The sequence below is a fragment of the Papilio polytes genome, unplaced genomic scaffold (genome assembly GCF_000836215.1).
Source record: "Papilio polytes unplaced genomic scaffold, Ppol_1.0 DF821544.1, whole genome shotgun sequence".
In the NCBI taxonomy this organism is placed as follows: Eukaryota; Metazoa; Arthropoda; class Insecta; order Lepidoptera; family Papilionidae; genus Papilio; species Papilio polytes.
This window is the reverse complement of record NW_013527660.1, coordinates 334017-353378: the sequence shown is the minus strand read 5'-3', so window position 1 is coordinate 353378 and position 19362 is coordinate 334017. Positions and strand designations below refer to the sequence as shown.

The 19362-nt window shown below is 33.4% G+C and overlaps 1 protein-coding gene across 1 annotated transcript; it reads left to right on the top strand.

Annotated features, from left to right (window-relative positions):
• The first annotated feature begins 3225 nt into the window (after positions 1-3225).
• LOC106108406 (sodium/potassium/calcium exchanger 4-like) lies at positions 3226-14994 on the top strand. The gene is made up of 10 exons (XM_013289571.1): positions 3226-3341; positions 6037-6146; positions 8077-8292; positions 8642-8778; positions 9854-10024; positions 10944-11166; positions 11254-11364; positions 12176-12400; positions 13197-13298; positions 14529-14994. Exons 2-10 carry the CDS (start codon positions 6074-6076, stop codon positions 14858-14860), a joined length of 1590 nt encoding a protein of 529 aa, XP_013145025.1. The 5' UTR covers positions 3226-3341; positions 6037-6073; the 3' UTR covers positions 14861-14994.
• Positions 14995-19362: the final 4368 nt, after the last annotated feature.

The window sequence follows — 19362 nt, the reverse complement described above, 5'->3', positions numbered from 1 at the left end:
CTGACAGAATAGTAATTTAGGTACGATCTATCTTATGTTTTAATTTCTATAATCTTGTCTGTTTGCAAAATACGTTAAAATAATTGCAGATAGGGATTAAAATGACAGGACTATAAGTTGTATAATAGTTTGAAAAACGAACGTTATAGATCGACAAACTTGTCTGGCCCGGTGAGCATAAGTAACGGTAAATTACAATCAAGAGTCACCTCTTACGCGGTTACTTTCGTCATAAAATGTAAAACTTAGTTCGTATTACATCTAAACTAAAGACCCTAATGTCGGAAAGAGATCATAAGTTACTGCCGACATCAAGGAAGCAAGATTGCCAAGGTTTGTCATGTTTTGACATTTGCAATTGATAATTTGACACATGTAAACAATAAAATAAAATTTACATAACTTTATGCGGATGCACGCGGGAACAGCTAGTAAAAGAATAAAATACGAAACTGCTACAGTACAACAATAGTATTTTTTGATATTGACAGTTGCGTTAGTATTTGTCATAATTTTAGTTGACGTGTCAATCTATAGCTATCTAGTTATGTTATCTATGTCTTAGGAGGTCTCACATAGTTTCTGATAGAAGTGGAAGATGGGATTTTCACCGGGCCAGAAGTATGTGTCGCATTGCAATTCTAATGGGTTTCTACCGAGGAACTACGAGTGGCATAAAATGTTTTCTTACCGTAAATATATGCCACTTTAAAATAGCTGATAATTTCGCCTGACAGTTATTTAAGGTGATGGTTGCATTTCCGCATACAAAACTACTTAAGCCATATTATTAGTGCAGTTGTTAGTAAGATTGTAGGTAAATTATAAAACATTCTATGCACCATTTATGGGGACAATTAAAATTTACAAGGTCACGGAAATATTTAAATAGTATGTATCTTCGATGTTTTTTTTTATTAACATTTTTTTTAAATCTTAACAAGCTGTTGCTGTGAGGAAAACAAATAATGAGAGAAATAAATGGTTACTCTTATTGTTTGTGATGTGCTTATTAGTTGGAAGTTCATTATAATACATATAAATACTTGTATGAAGAAGAAAAAAAAGTGCAAACTACTTGAACATTATTAGGAATAGTAAAATTGAAATTCGTTATTTAAAAAAGAAATAATTCTCTATTTCCCTTGTTCCGACATTCTTCATACTAATATTACAAATGCAAAAGTTAGAGTTTGTAGCGTAAACGGTTGGACGGATTTCGATGAAATTTGGTACATATGTAGAGGATTGTCTGGAAGAACACAAGCTACAAAATTTTGTTTTTTTCTTAATTCCACGCGGACGGAGTCATGGGTGAAAGCTAGTTTAATATAACTTACGATACCTTAAATTAGTTTCTATAGTTATTTGTTCAAGTTGAATACTGGCTATTGGTAAACAATTCTTCTACAAAAAAATGTTTTATCAAAAACCAATCCGTATTTATTAGATGACATCTACATTGTTCCATACGCGGTTTATATTGCACTGCTATTGTAAAGCGAATGAATGTAAACAAAAACGAATGTGTCACCATTTCGCAATCCTTTTATATTTTTAAAATAGATTCCGAATGTATTTTAACTGCGACCACGCTAAAATTTTGTCAAAAGTAATTTCAGGAACTATTGCGTACAAATCAAATATATGTCCTCTCTCCGACAATATTGGTTTTTTGGTACACAATCACTCTTTTGACAGGAATAAACATTGCAATGCGGCGGATATATGGCTTCAAAGTATATTAACACAATATTTATTTACACTACACGAGTTCGCCACAGCGAAATTAAAATTTAAATAGCTGATTTTACTCCCGCATATATCCGCTACCGTCCATGAAAAGTTCAGACAAAATCGATCGAGCGTTTTTGGGGATTATCCGTAATAGAGGTGCGGAGTTGCGGAAGGGCAGACAAAACTTTTTACTGTTTTATAACTATCACTAGGTCTAGGCCCGACGTTAAATAGAAGGAGGTTTTTTTTTACATTATTTTTGTATGGTATAATTTAAATAAATCTTAATACTTAATTCTAAAGAAAAACTTAAGACCGTTAATTTACCTATAGTTTGCTTTTATTCTTCATATATCTTTATATCTTATTTTTATGTATTTTAAATGATTTATTATAAAAAAAAAACAGATTTTATAAAAAGATAGAATGCCAAGAGCTGCGGAATGATGCCTCAAGCAACCAGTGGTCAGGGATGCAGAGATAGGAACCTCCTCACAATACTAGTGGTTTCTAAAATAACCGCCTTTTGAATCGGGCCCTTAATCCAACTGTCTAGCGAGAGTTTCTTGAGGTGGCGGTCGAAGCTTTTCGCTATAAGCCCGTGCACCGAAACGAATATCGATTTCATACGCCACATGGCGGTAATCTCGTCAGCCAAATCCAAATATTTTAATAATTCTTCATTTTCGGTTTTCACGAGAATCTCGTCATGTGGGATAGTGATATCGACTAACATTACACAACTCTCAGACCGATCTATTATTACTATATCAGGCCTATTGGCAGCAATAGTCCTGTCCGTAATAATAGATTGATCCCAGTAGAGCGTGATACGGCTATTTTCTAGAACTGGTGAAGGTTGATATTGGTAATATGGTACCTTAGATTCCACAAGAGCATATTTATTATTATTATTATTCTCATATCTTTATTTTCTTATTTTTATATATAACATATTTCACATGATTTTCTTAAAAAAAAAACAAAATAAAACATTTTATATAGAAAAATAGAAGTCCACCGGCTGCGGAATCCGATGACTCAAGCAACCAGTGGTCAGGGCTGCAGAGACAGGAACCTCCTCACTAGTCGTGCGGTTTCTAAAATAACCGCCTTTTGAATCGGGCCCTTAATCCAACTGTGTAGCGAGAGCTTCTTGAGGTGTTGGTTGAAGGTCTTCGCTATCAGCCCGTGTGCCGAAACGACTATCGGAATAATGGTAGTCGATTTCATACGCCACATGGCGGTAATCTCGTGAGCCAAATCCTTATTATTATTATTATTAGTATTTTCGGGGAACATTAAAAATTCAACACTAAAAATAGGGCGTGAAAAATCAAAGCGAAAGATAATTATAAATCACGAAATCGACAAATAGTAAACACAAGTACGAGAATAATAATTGTAACCACTAATCATTACGAAGGAGCGTTATCAATTAAGATTATCATTTAAAAACCCTGGCGTTCGTATCTTTATTTCAGTGTTGACTATGAAATCCGTGCAGAACGCTGACAGCTATTCAATTTTACTGTAAACATCGATAATGTTTAATTAGTATTTTGTGTACAGGCGATCTGGATTTAGTCCCGAAGGTGTTTACTGTAAGTATTAGTGATGTGATTGCTGAGCGTATTCTATCGATAATGCATAGCTCTATTATTATAGCCATTTTATATAAATAGGTTATCAAATTTTGATATTAATACACTCCATATTGTGAACATTTTTATTTGTCTCGTTATTGATTTATTGAAGGATATTGTTGTTATACAAATATGTTTGTGTTACACTTAAGATAAATCTCTGCTTGTCCGCAGCAATCCTTCAGTAAACATTTGTGATATTAATTACAAACGAAATCATTCGCACATGATTGTGTTCCGAGATGATTATTACAATTACCTCTTTGAATGTGTATACGCAATCTCTAATTAAACATAAATATTGCAGTTCAATTAATTTAATATGTTGACATACCAATGGTTTTCCTTACTAACTACTAATAAGACATTTTTTTAAATACTTTTATAATGAAGTCAGCATAATTATATCTTATGAAAATATGTTAATTACATTTAAGAAAAATTATCGTTTCTAATTAATTCGATCTTTGAGACGTACTTTGATTAAAAGAATTGAAAACATTATGTAAAAATATTATAATTGTAAGTATTACCATCTCAAATTACGATAATTGAAATAAGTATAAATAGTCTGGTACATTTAATTGACCTCAATAAAGAAAGTCATTACCGAAGGCTTAGATATTTTTTCCCTCATAAAAATTTACACAAAGCAGAAAAGCAAAGCAGAAAAAAAATCGTATAAATGTTGCCATGGAGAGGAAAATAATTGGTGATTTTATGAGGATGTTTTTCATATCTTCACTTATTCCTTTCTGTACGAAAGATAAAAAAATATTCCGTTACGTAAAATGAAAGTATGAATTACGCGGAATTGGAAATATGTGTTTGAAAATCTTTTAATTGATTACCGTGTTACTAGCATCTAACCGTTTATTTGCTCATCACGTAGTTCAGTTCGAAATTTTAAAACGCGATTTTATTTCGAGACGCTGTTGCGCCGAACACAATTCTAGGAACAGGCGGCACGAAAACCCCCATGGGGGATCCACCCCGCCTGTCCACCACTCGCAGCTGCCCACTGGCGAACTACGACCTTTCTGCGAAAAAATGAACTCGCATTTTACAAGTCGCCGTTAATTTTGAAACTTGTAATACATTTTCTCGTTAATCCAAATGAATAAATACATTGCACGTATTGTATGAAAATATGTTTAAGAAGGTAGTGAATTCAGATACGACGGCTAATATATCCATGGAAGCAGCATTATGCCTAATTCGTAGGAACAAGGGCAAGTTTATGTTATTTTAGTTTATGTTAATAATGCACCTATGGATTATTTACTTAAAAAGATTTAGATATTAATACTAATTTCTTTGTCTTTCTTGTCTATTATTATCTAAAGTATAATCAGCAGTCATATCGTAAAAATTTTGCGTAGCTCATAAATTGTTGCTATGGATTATTCTTTATCATAAATGCATTCCAGTGATATTAATTCAATCTGATACTTTGCATTAAAGATGATAAGAACTGTTGGTAAAGGATGGGACAACCTTTTGTAAGGTCGACGCCTTACAGAGTTATTTCGTTTAATTATTCCGATAATATTGACAATAGTCAATACGCTGCAGAGATCGAAAGCTGTTTGAATTTCATAAAATAAGATTTATTTAATCATGCTAATACTAATACTATAAATATGAAAGTTTAGATGGATGGATGAATGGATGGATGGATGGATGAATGGATTGATGTTTGTTAGAGTTAGTAGACTAAACTACTGAACAGATCTTAATGAAATTTGGCATACATGTAATGGGTAGTCTGGAAGAACACATAGGCTACTTAGTTTTTTTTTATTACCACGCGGACGTAGTCGCGGGCGAAAGCTAGTAACAATATAACAAATAATATTAAGTAAAGGAATATTTCCGATGAATCTGTGGAATAACGGCCAATTAGATATTTCCACATTATATATACGAGTACAGTTCTATTTGGAAGATAAGGCGATCATTTGGAATTCGCAGTATTTGCAGGAGTAATAAGTAACTCCCAACTATTCGACTGCGTTTGTGAACTAAGCTTTGACTCGGATGCAAGTAGAATAAGCTGAGAAATTCACATTTCCCGTTTTACAGTCCGTAAAGTATTTAAATGTTGTAATAAGAGAGGCGAAGTAGAGATTTTAGGACTAAGTCGAGCGTAGCAGTAGCAAGGGCAGGACCCATGATTCCAATTAAATGCCATACGTAAATCTGTAAAAGAGCAATTTGTTTGCTACACGAGTTCTATTTGCAGCGAGTGTACTTCACTGGCTGTAACATTGCCCCGTTTCGTTTGACTGTACGCGATTCGAGTAAATCCTTGCTCCGACTCCCTTACTATTGGTATTGTTTTTCATACTAATGTTTTATTACAATTACTTTGCTTTTAACTTTACTTAAAAGTTTTATGTAATTGTTTTAAACAAGATATTAGACAGAAAAGCGTATTTAATTCACAACTCAAAATTGCCATAGGAAATGAATTATTAAAAATAATTTAAACGAGAACGTAAATTTAAACAACCTGTATAAAACTGGATTGCGTTAAAAAATTGCCAATTAGGGATACATTATGAACTGTTTGAAAAAATGTACAAAACGGGTTTTTGTAATACCTTTCGTCGAATTGTGTTACCAACAAATTTCAATATCTTTGTTGCAGATAAAAGCGGAAGGGACAACATCGGATAAACTTTAAAATGTACTCGGTGGCGTCTCTTTTTATTCTAATTGTGTGTGTCGCAGCCAGTGGTACTGCATTAGAGGACTTCAGTAAGTATAAGATATGTATAGAGGTACTATTTATCTATACTTTCATTAATATACATTACTAGCATTCGCGCGCGACTTCATCCGCGTGGAATTAAAAAAAATAAAAGTGAGTAGTCTATGTGTTCTTCCAGACTATCATCTACATCTGTACCAAATTTCATTGAAATCCGTTCAGCCGTTTAGGCTACAAACTCTAACAAACATCCATCCATCCATCCATTCATTCATCCATCCATCTAAACTTTCGCATTTATAATATTAGTATGAAGTATGATAGTATAATTTGTTTATGAAATAAAAACCTAAATATACTTCTTTGTTATATACGATGTCAGCAATTAAAGCATATTTTTGAATAATGCTTTTTTTCATCAAATATGCTTACGATATTCTTAAGGCTACATTTTTCAATACTGGGTATTGGTTTCTTTGTTATTTGAGTTTTGACGTTTGCAACAATAAAACAGATTATTTTATGTCATGAGGATGAAGCCGCGTGCGAACAGCTAATTACATATGTAATTAGAGTAACAAATTAAATGTTGAGTACATAATAGACCCAATCTGTATGTAAGATATTAGTATTACGCGTAAACTTAGACAAAACACTTATCGCAAAAGTGTATTTTATTTATATCGACAAAAGTACATTGCGTTATCAGTGATTATTTAAGGCGGAAACGCTTAAGAATATAATGTTAGGACATCGATGATAAACAAATTATTAATACATAATTTAGATGTGTATTAAAAATTATAATAAAAAGTGTGTGCTGTACATTAGTTTTATAACCCTATGGTATGTACTCGTATTATGTTGATAGATGAAGGATTCTAATTATCATCTCTCCTGCCTTATCCTACTCCCGTAGGGTCGGCGCACCGGGTTTTCGTACTCCAAAGCATTCTATCATCCGTCATCTCAGTCATCACTCCCTTCTTGATCATGTCACCTTTCACGCAATCCATCGATCTCTTTCTAGGTCTACCTCTACCGATGTACCCCTCCACATTCATAACTAACATCCTTCTTGTTACATGCGATTCATCCCTTTTCATAACATGCCCATACCACTCTAACCTTTTACTCCTTATTTTATCAACCACTGGGGCTACTCTCAAACTTCCTCTAATAATGATAAGATGAAGGATTCTAATACGATTTTTTTAATTAAAAAAAAACAGACATTCTTATCATCTTCTATACGTCAACAGTGAAAAGATACACACGACAAAAATGCATCTATCTTCTTATTTTTTTGTGTAAAGAATAAGAACATCATGATCAATATTTATTAACCCAACGCGTCACGTTCGTGACAAAAGGAAAAAAAATCTATAACGTTATCGCAAATAACCATGCTATGTTTACAAAACGTTCCAAAAATCGATGTACCGACAAGAAGCGGACGATCTAGATTACTGATTTATCCCTGTTTCACACGAGGGCGGAACAGTGACATAGATAGTAGACAATTAGTACTGCAATTAACAAAATGCAAACACCTAAACTGAACAGAGTAGTACAGTCCTTGAACGTGTATTTATTTTTAAAACCATACTGTCTTTTCCAAACTATTGTTTTGATTGTCTGGAAACGACAGTATACTACTATTGTAGTACTGCGTTATTATCCTGTTCTGTCTCGTATTCTGCCCTCGTGTGAAAAGGCAATATGTTCAATAATTTTGTCACTGTCGCTAGATACGTAACAAACCGCAGAAGTTATTAAAAGCGCGTTAAATACCAACGTCACACATCGTCAGAAAATCAAGTCGACAAATTACTTTTTTAATTTATACTCGATCTAATTTTTGACGTGTAAAAATTATTTAATTTAATACTTTCGTGCAATAACAAAATTAAACTTTAAGTTAAACATTATAAGGCACAGTTTACAGTGTACTAATCAAGGTCTATAAATACACAGATTCGACCAGTGATGTTTACGTGCCGATAGTCAACAATAATGGTGAAACTGTGTACATTACCGAGGAACTGATGAGGAAACTCGAAGATGAATGGGAGACGTGGCATTGGACGCCGTGGCTGCGGACGAGGACCGAAGTGGCAGAGAATATTGTGCGGGAGATAGATTGCATCGGTGGTGATTCGATAGACAGTTTTCCTGATGACGCATTTACAGGTGAGTCTTGAATATGCAAATAATGCAAATGTAATTATTATTTTTTTAATTACAGTTATGCAATTTTAAATACAATAGTCTGATACAAATTAAATGATTCATTTTAAATTTGTTAGGAATGTCAGTTTATTAAAAAAATCTGCAAAATTGTTGTAAAATCTAAAAGTTAGCAGTCGACAGTTGTAACTTTGAGACCTTTGTTCTGAAAATCCATTCAGAGGCGACACTGCGACATATGAACAGACTATCTTATTTGTTAAAACATAATCCGCTCTTTCTCGTGCGTCCATTTGTAGAAAAGTTTCTCACTCGGATTTATCAAAGGGCTTAAAACGTTTCCCGTTTTCAGATGATCAACTGAGAAAAGGAGCATTTTTGCTGTACGTTTTATTCGGAGTGTACGCGTTTACACTTTTGACGATTGTTTGCAACGATTATTTCATTCCATGCGTCGAATTTATATGCGAGGATTTGAAAATACCTCAGGTTTGTGATTTTTAAACTTATCTTTTGAATTACCCGAGTTTTTTTTTATATTAGAGGAAGTTTGAAAGTAGCGCCAGTGGTGGATAAATTGAGAAGCAAAGGTTAGCGCGATATGGACATGTTATGCGACCAGACGCTGAAGACATTAACCAGAAAGTGTTATGAATGAATGTAGATGGCTACGAAGGAAGAGGAAGACCGAAGAAAGTATGGATGGATTGTGTGAAAGAGGATATGCCTAAGAAAGGAGTGGATTCAGATATGACGGCTGATAGAGATGTATGGAAGAGCAGCACATACTGTGCCGACCCTCCATAAGGGATAAGGGCAAGTTGATGATGATGATCAGACTTTTTAGATATCCACATATCATGTATGAAGGGTATTTCTCAAACGACTTTCTTTACGCGTTAACTCTTACGAGTATAACTTTTATCAGTACCCAAATCAATAATTTAATGTTATAGAAAAATTTAGTTTTGTTAAATTAAAAGGACTTGTAAATCTGTTCACGGAATATTGCATAAATATGCAACAACTCATTTTTCCAAGAGAGCAAATAGAGTTTATATTCAGAGAACTTTTCAAGTAAAATAACGATGAAATATCTCATCGCTATTTTACCTGAAATTTTAATAGACAGAACCTGTGAATCGTGCTCATTACTATCTGTCAAATAAAAACGAATAACAGATTTTAAAATTGCTTGCTCATTTGCTTCAATTTTAAGTGTCATTATCAACTTTACTTTACTAGTCTTAAAATATGACTAAATTTATTAAATATGGCGGCGCTGTGCCTAGTCCTTTTCTCTTTAGTCAAAGTGATCATATCATATTTGTTGTTGTTTTCATATAATGAGTTATTCCTGTAAGTGCTTCTGTAAACTATAATTTTATTGAAAATTGGGATTTCGGATTCAATAACAATTTTAAATGAAGTGATATTAAAATAGGCTTGTATTTTGTCGATAAAATTCATAGCCACTTATACTTTTGTGTTTTATAATGTGCAATGTTTTTTTTCTGTACTTTTGAATTCACTTTTGTTTTAATTATCTATATTTTTGTCACAGAACGTTGCGGCGGCTACCTTTATGTCGGTAGCAACATCGTGTCCCGAGTTCTTCGTTAACGTGATATCCACATTTCTTACGGAGTCTGACATGGGTGTCGGTACAATCGTGGGCTCGGCGATCTTCAACGCGTTAGGTGTTGCTGCTATTGGAGGTCTTGCTGCTATAAGTGTAAACAATTATTATACTACTATGTTAAGAAGTGATGCCTTATACGGGCTAAACGAACTCCCCAATTAAATCCTTTCTTTATGAGAAAATTTAGGGAGCAGACGATTTAAATTTGACCACATATCAGAATTATCGCGGAAGGATAACTTAGCTATTTCTTTTATGTCCTCGTGTTAATGAGTTGAGCGAAGGGATAATTAGTGATTCGGCTAATATTATTGCGGAGTCAACCAATTTGAAAGTATAAAGACGGACAAGATTGAAACATTGGAAGACGGATAAAGAAATTTGCCCACGTACTCCACTTTGTTGTGCCCAATCTTGTCATATAAACGAGATTCAAATTTAAATTTGAAAATGGCTAATGAATATTTTTGTTACCATATGTCTGTTTGTTTCATCATTGTTAGACTTTAAACTTGCTGGACATAGGTCTCAAACAAATATCTTATACAATATGCTATCCTCCGCCGTACATATTAATTCGTCGATTCACTTGAAGTGAGCATGCCCTACACATTTTCCCATTCCATGGCCCCCAGTCTGAAACCCTTCTCCACTTTTTCCCCTATGTATTGAAAATTTTAATTATAAATCTGTTTTCATCAAAACATCCATTCGCGTCCGAGTATTACATTTTGAATGTGGGCTTAAGTCTACGGTTACTATATTGAAATAGCAAATCCGATTATATTCGAATTCGAATAGTAAGTACATCATTGTGATGTTTTCTATATTTGTATCTTTATTTTAAAAAAGCAACGTAATAAAAAACTAATACAGATCTTTTTAACATTATAAATACGAAAGTTTGATTGGATGGATGTTAATGTTAGGTCTTCTTAATCCTGTTTAATCATTCAATGTGTTTTGTTTAATATATTGATACCTGTTGGTAATTACATCTTTTTCATTTCAGCCAATTACAATAGACCGTCGTCCAGTTACAAGAGATGTCATCATTTACATGTTCAACGTTGTCGCTTTGGTCATTATTGTTTGGGACGGTCGGATCGAGTGGTATGAAGCGTTAGTGCTCGGCATTCTGTACGTCACATACTTCGTTGTGATGTTTAACAGTGTCAGAATATTCGCTTTATACGATTCTATTATGGAAAGCAGATCGCGGAACAATAATCAACGTAAGTTTTAAGTATTAAAACAGTTATGTTTGTGTTCTTTAATGTTTGCCAAAGCAATCGCACAAATGTATTTGCTTTGTTTTCTAGATATTGTGACGAATGACAACAAGACCACAGAGGGCATTGATAACAAAGGCTTCAATAACGGCGAGATAGTGATTAACAATATTCCCGAAAAGGTTGCTGTAAATGAGAAAGGTAAGATAGATGTTAGCCCGGTTTCTGAATCTGAAAAGTTTTCATCAAGCAATGGAATGAAATAGGTTGGTGATAATGATTAAATTATGAATGATCTGATAATTTCATATCAATGTTACAACTCGGAAATCGGTAATTAATAAATTTCATGCAGATATCCAATACCGTTATGATAGATTGTTTTGAGTCATCATCATCCTCCTTACCCTGCACCCGTAAGGTCGGCACAACAAGTTTTTGTCCTCCAAATAACTCTATCATACGTTATCTCAGTCATCACTCCCTTTTTGGTCATGTCAACTTTCACGCAATCCATCCAACTCTTTCTAGGTCTAGCTCTACCGGTGTACCCTTGCACACTCATAACTAACGTTCTCCTTGCTACATGCGATTTATCCCTCATAACATGATCATACCATGCTAACCTTTTACTCCTATGTATATAGATTATTATTGAGCGTCGGTGGCTCAGTGGTTTGAACACTTGACTTGTAATCCACAGGTCTTGGGTTCGAATCCCGCCGCCGTGTACCAATGTGATTTTCGATTTTTCGAATTTTCATATGTACATAATTTACCCGACGTTCTTACGGTGAAGGAAAACATCGTGATGCAACCTGCACATATCGGCGAAGAAATTCAAAGATATGTGTGAAGTCGACCAACCCGCACTTGGCCAGCGTGGTTGACTATGGCCTAGTCACCCCGTATTAGGGTAGGCTCCGAGCCCCTCGGTGGGGACGTATAGTGAGCTGGTGATGATGATGATAAAGATTATTTTGAGTTTAAAATGTTATTTCATTTGTTTCAGCGGAAGAGCTGGAAAAGCCTAATAAAAGTGTATGGCGTTATCCAAGAGAAAATTCTTTAGCGTACAGAATTTGGTGGGTGTACACTTGGCCACTCAAGTTAATACTAACTTTTACAATACCTTTGCCCGCAAGATACAGGAAACTTTATCCGCTGTCGTTTATTATGTGTATTGTTTGGATTGGTGTTAATTCTTACTTCGTTTCATGGAGTATGACCGTTATTGGTAAGTAAAAAATCATCGTTCTTCTGTTAAATTTAGTATTTTGTTATTTTTTTTATATCATGTGTTAATCTGAATACTACTTTAAAGTACACGAGTAATGCAATATAACTGTAAAGTCTTGTAACATTCAAATGTTATGGGGGTTCGAGGTGGGAGGCAGGTTGGTCCACGTCGGGTGGACATTGCTCGCGGGGGTGTAGCTTACACGTACTACGCCGATATTTTCAATTGCGTTCCATCTAAGCCCGTACATAGAGCTATAAAGTTTGAATGGTACTTTATTAATCTTCAGAGTTGAAAATTATTCATTTTTTGCTTGTGATATAATAATTCTATTCATTATTAAATAGATAATTATAGGCACTGACAGGTAATGTTTACGACATAATTGTGTATTAAATATGCGATAAAAATGTTAATCACTCAAATATATTTAAATGATTAAATAAATCATTAGTCATTACTGATTTTGATAAAAACTTATTCGTTACAATCTATAATCATTTAATACCAAAGGGCTTATGATATTTCGATTACTTGTCTGGATTCCAACTTATTTATATACAATCGCCTATACTTCTTTATATGTATACGATATGTATAAATTCAATACTTTCAGTATACAGTATACTTTGGATTTGCTTTACAAAATTATTATGTTCTGCATTTACTTTGATGTATCTTTTTATTTGAAAACTATTCTCTTCTTTAATTACTTTACAATATTATTCTTATTTATTTTGTGCTTCTATTAAACTCTAGCGAATTACTTCACAGTAAATTTGCAACATTTCAGGACACACATTCTTCATACCGGACTCCGTGATGGGAATGACGTTTTTGGCGTTTGGAGGCTGTCTGCCTGAGGCCTGTTCTATATTTATTATGTCGCGGAGAGGTACGTATTACGAAAATACAACTTTTACCATAGGTTTAATTATATCATTTGTTGTACCAAAAATGTTATTGACTCATAACGTAAGCCTTCGTTACCAATACATCAAAAAAAGATCTTCTTTCTAGGTACTACCTAATACTTCATGCATGATCATGTTACCTTTCCAAGACTCCTGAATTGTTACTAATTTGCTTAGTCTAGGCCAAGGCGCCACATCTTTATTACTTTTTTTCTTAATGCTACGTTTTAATTGAAATAACAACTTGACTTTCCTTTTTACTTCTTCGAGTCCTTTTATACCCTAACGTGTGTAAGATTTATCATCGTAAATATGCTACAAATATCCTATTTCCTACATTTATGATTCCCTGACGCATATTCTATCTTCATCTCCTTTTGTAGCCTTTGTGTGTACAATGTTCTACGATTGCAATTAAGCGATTCCGAACAACTTCAAATCCCATCTGTAATAATTAGGTAATATTGCGAAATAGCGAATTATAGAGTTTGCATTCACAAAGCGTACAGCGAGCTGCGTTATTGAATATGAAGTGTGCTTGAAATTCGAACATATGTAGAACTCTGGCAACAGCGAATCGTGTTTATCGGACATTTAATATGTATTTTATCGATGGCAATCTAGTGTGACCAGTGGAGTATTGATTGTGTTTTCGACTACGTGAAATATTATTGTTCGTTTAATCTTCTGATAGGAGTTGTGGACACAGAAAAAAGCTGATTTAATCATTGCCATGTACATGTTGCAATCAATTTGATTAAAGTTAATGCGGAAAATGTTACGTACCTGTTTCTTATTTTAATTAATAAAATATAGTCATTATTTTAATTATTAAACATTTTTTTATAAAACAATAGATAGGGCTTTTAGATTCTTTCATAGAACTCTTAACATAATTCTGCATGGTAATGCCAAGATTAACAAAACATCAAACAAAGCAAATAAATACATCACTGAAACAATTGTGTTACCAAAAAACCTTGTTAAGTAACTTTGAGTATTTTACGCCTTTCCCTTTACTAACAAGTTGTACTCCGATATCATTATGTGTTTCCATTATCGTTAAACTTGTATAGAAACAGGCCTAATTAAAGAAACTGAGATATTAATTTTTAATAAAATGTTGGCTGTGTAAGCGAGAATGTTTTAAAGCTCGGCGTAGTTAACAGATGATCTACATTTATTTAATTACATGTAATCTTTGTTTTCAGGTGAAGGCGGTATAGGTGTCTCTAATGCGTTGGGAGCTAATTCTTTAGCGATCCTCTTCGCTCTCGGTGTACCTTGGCTCATCAGAACCCTGACATTAGTGGGACAAGGCGCGGAAAGTTCTGCAGTGTACATAAACTCCGCTGGAATCGGATTTATTGTGGGCTCTTTGTTAGTTGCGGTTGCTGCTTTATACGTTACTCTGTTTATTGGGAAGTTTCAATTAAGGAAACGAGTTGGTGGTGTTTTAGTTGTACTTTATGTTATCTTTATAACTTTCGCTATTCTAGTAGAGATGGGTATCATTATTGATAAAGGTATCGATTTCTGTTAACGATTAAATTTCATTAAGACTGTACACGGGTGTGTTTGAGTAGACGACAGCGGCTGTTTCAATCTGTCCGTGTACAGTTAACCTTAGATATTTTTTTCGCTGCAATTATCAAGGACTGATATATTTATAATACGGTTTGCACTTAAAGATACAATTAATTTATGGAGATTGGTTAAAGATGAAACAAATTAAATTTTAATAATTGGACAAAAATCGCCGCGCAATTTAAATTGAAGTGTACTGTCTCTTCGTAGGCAAGGAAACGTAAATCTTCGATATTATTAATGTATACTTACGTCGCGAGTCGTTACCGCGAGCTTTCTATTCGGTCAACGGTGGCAACTTTTATACCGACGATCTTTGCAGCGGCGCTTACCTGTGCACGAAACTCTACCCTATTACATTAGCACTAAAGTCTCTTTTTGAAGATTTATGTTGCCTTGTGTACGAAAGGTCTAACTTGTAAATAGTTCGTTTACTACTATGGCTGAGATTTAAAATCTTTTTCCAGCCTATTTCCGTCTTTAAGTAGATAGATGGTAGATCTTTTTCGAAGGTGATACCTATTTAAATTCTCTAAGAGTGGACTAAAAAGTCCTGCGAGAAAAATGTAATCATATAATTCTGTAGATATTCTAGTTAATGTTTTAGTCAATTGTAGAGAATTAGTCATTTAAATAATAGAATAGTTTGTATAAATAAATATAAGTCATATCATTCTGAAATATGTGATAACTATATTATGTATAAAATGCATTATTTAATTTTTGTTTGTTTTCTTCAAACAGACAAGTGCTTATTTGAGAAGTACAATAATTCTTTCGAGATGTTTTAATCATATTCTTTTAGAGATCGTATCAGATAAAAAACAATAAAAAAAGAAACAAAGCCAGGATATTAAAACTCGATTTTTTAATATAAATTTAACGACACAATTTAGAAAAAAATCGACTTGAACCCCTAAATTAGTTTAGATCTGACTATCAGTAAAATAATTTAAATAGGACTTGAAACATAAATTAAAAAAAAAAAAACATTAAAGTAGTTCTTAATTGCAAAATTCTAAATAACATTATAAGAACTGCAAGCAAAAAGTTTCATTAAAACGAAAAACATGTTTGTTTTTTTATTTACATCTTTAGAAACCCTAACCAGCTAACAATATGAAATATAATTTACAAAAAAAGTCAACTAAAATCATAAAAATCGGTTGACGCATTGAGACCAGAAACGTCGTGACGCTAAATTTTCTCAAATGCCTTCTCACTAATATTATAAATGCGAAAGTTTAGATGGATCAATAGATGATTGTTAGAGTTTGTAGCCTAAACGGTTGAACGGATCTCGATGAAATTTCGTATAGATGTAGAGGATAGTCTGGAAGAACTCATAGGCTACTCACTTTTGATTTTTTTAAAATTCAACGCATACAGAGTCGCGGGCGAAAGCTAGTCATTTAATATAAAAAAAAATTGACGATTATTTGCAAATTTTAAATTTTTTTTTATGCTGGGTTTCTGAAGTTTCCATTTATTTTATAATTACCTAGCGATTCATTAGTATTCGGTTTACTCATGTTTCGAAGGAGTAACTCAAGTTACGTAGTTCGGAAACGCATATCATGAAGTAACAGAACCAAAAACACTAGCGAATTCTTAAAAGTATTTGGGAAACCGGTCATAAATCAGATTAATTTAAAACATCGACATTTCCAATCTAAATGTATAATTATTATTTAATAATCCAAAGTCGACCATTCGATCAGTCTATATGATACTCTGAGATGTAATTTTACGTTCATTACAGAATCCAATTAATGAACATCTATTTATACCTATTATATTAACTTTGTAATTAATTTTCGGACGCTTCGTACTGTTACACTTAATTATCTATGTTGATAATTTAATCAACACAAGATAATCTATGAATTAATTTAACAGGGGTTAGAGGCTGCACGTAACATGAAAGTCGAACAATATCCGACGGCAAAAATATCGATTCAGTCATGCACAGGTTTAAATATTTTCCCAAAAATAACAATGGATAACAATTTTATGCGGATTTCGCAAGAGCATTTATTACACACACTCGTGCACATCAAAATAATGAGTGGAATGGAAAGTTTGAGTGGAAAGAATAAGTTGCTAAACGCTAATCTTCGGAGCCTACTTGTACAATGCATTTAAATCATCCTATCATTATAAAAACTCACACATTTGACTAAACTATCGCACACATGTTTACTCTCACTTTGATTCTTATGTGCTATTACGGAGGTTCGAATTTTAGTTGCGCCAAAACAGTTGATAAACTGCGAAACAATCGACAATAGCACAGTTGCGCGATAGTTTAGTGAGGTGTGCGCGCGCTTTAACCCTATAAATACTTTGCTTTAATTATTCCACGAAAATGAAATTATTAGTGCTGGAAAACAAAAGCAAGTATCTGACATAATTTCATGTAGGAACAGGCTTGTGAAAACACTGACTTGTATGACAGTACCTATCATGCAAGAAGCATGATGTCTAAATTTGCGATAGCCGGAAGTGCACGTAATTTTAGAGAGCGGTCTAAGGGAGCTACGAAGTTTGATACTGACAGGTCTCATCGCGAACTATCTTGTAAACAGACTACACTGGCATTTTCTATTAAGCGTTGAGCCATTTTCTCGTCCAAACTCCGCTTAGCTTCAACCCCTGCACTTACAAAGAAAATGTTTTTATATTTTCTAAAGCCTTGTAGTACTTATAACGTAAGATTTTTAAAGTTAACACCTGAATTTAAACGTGAACACATTATTTATATTTGTTTAAAAAAGTGCAAATGACCTTAACAATTTAATATAACATTTTAAAAATAACATTTCAAATTATTTTTCTATTACATTCAATAAGAAGAAGCAATTTCAGTACAGAAATTACAAATCAATATGTTGCGAAGCCGCGGGAAATAGTAACTTAATATGAGCGACCGGGACGTAGGAGATTTACTCTTGTTCCTTCAACTGCAACATTTCTACGGATTCAGAGAGCCTTTGTGAGATTTTGAAATAGGCAAGCTGGAACGACTTAAACTCATGTCTATTATACTATTTTATTATCTCCTCACATGAAGCAATACAACTGAAAGTTTTAATTATATTGAAAAATAACTTTATTTAGAGAATGACGACTTTTTAATCTGTTCAGTCGTTTAGGTTCCCAGCGGACTAAAGGGAATAATTATGTAATCACAGATTTATTATCTCTTTAAAATTCGAATAACATCGACATACTGTAAAAAATCTGCTTGACTGTCCATCACTCAAAAAATGAATTAATATCGCTTCAAAATTGTCAAGCAATTTAGGCGATAGGAGTTCACAATAACTTTTGTACAAACCCACTTAAATACGTCCTCACGTAAGGTTACCCTTTTAATCGGACAATTAGTGTCCACTAAAACAACAATTTTGTTAACCATCCATATTAAAATAAAGCCAAATAGCATGTACTTACATCAAACAAGATTGTCTCGAACATTATTTGTTGCAGTATCCGGCGGAAACTTGAGCTCTTCACTGAACCTTGCTTCCGGCGGCGTGAAGCAATTTAATTGCCCTGTATGCTAGCGAGATAATATTAAATACTGTGAGAATTTACATACCTTTTTTGCTTCAATTGTTTACATATTCTTCTTACTAATTTTATGTTGAAAATTAACAACATACTTTCATCATCATCATCATCCCCTTATCCTACTCCCGTAGGGTCGGCGCAACGGTTTTTTGTCCACCACATAACACTATCATACGTCATCTCAGTCATCACTCCCTTTTTGATCATGTCACCTTTAACACAATCCATCCATCTCTTTCTAGGTCTACCTCTACCTACAACACACTTTATTAATTTAAATTAAAAATGAATCTTAATCTCATGTAAAAATTAACACAGAAAAGTTTATGAATCATTTATTAATCAACGTAAACTAAATAAATATACGAGTATTTCTGTAAATGTTAATTGTATATCCAATATTCTTGTATTACTAAATAAAATATTAGTTTATTATACTAAAGTATATATTATGAAAATTCTTTCAAGTTTCACATCCCGGTCTTCCAATACTTTTACACATTGGTTATATCTCGGACTCTACCAATAAAAGGTCATGATGTAAGGTCAGGATCTACGAAGAGCGAAAAGGAGAGAGAATTCAATTTATTGCGTGCCCGGCGAGACAAAATACAGCGGGTAACGCGTTGCCTGGCCGTTTACCTGAATTTATTATCTTTTTTTTTTCAATACGTTTTGTATCATGTAGGTAGTTACTACTTTTAAAAAAAATAAAGGCGCGATGGAGGTGATGGTGGTGATGATGGTGGACTTGAGCTTACAAGTAAACATTGTTATAAATAAGTTTGCATATACTCGTACACTGTGTAACTACTTAGGAGTAGATAACTGTAAAATATTTAATTTAACTTAATTCAAGTTACGGCGTATCGAAGATGAAGA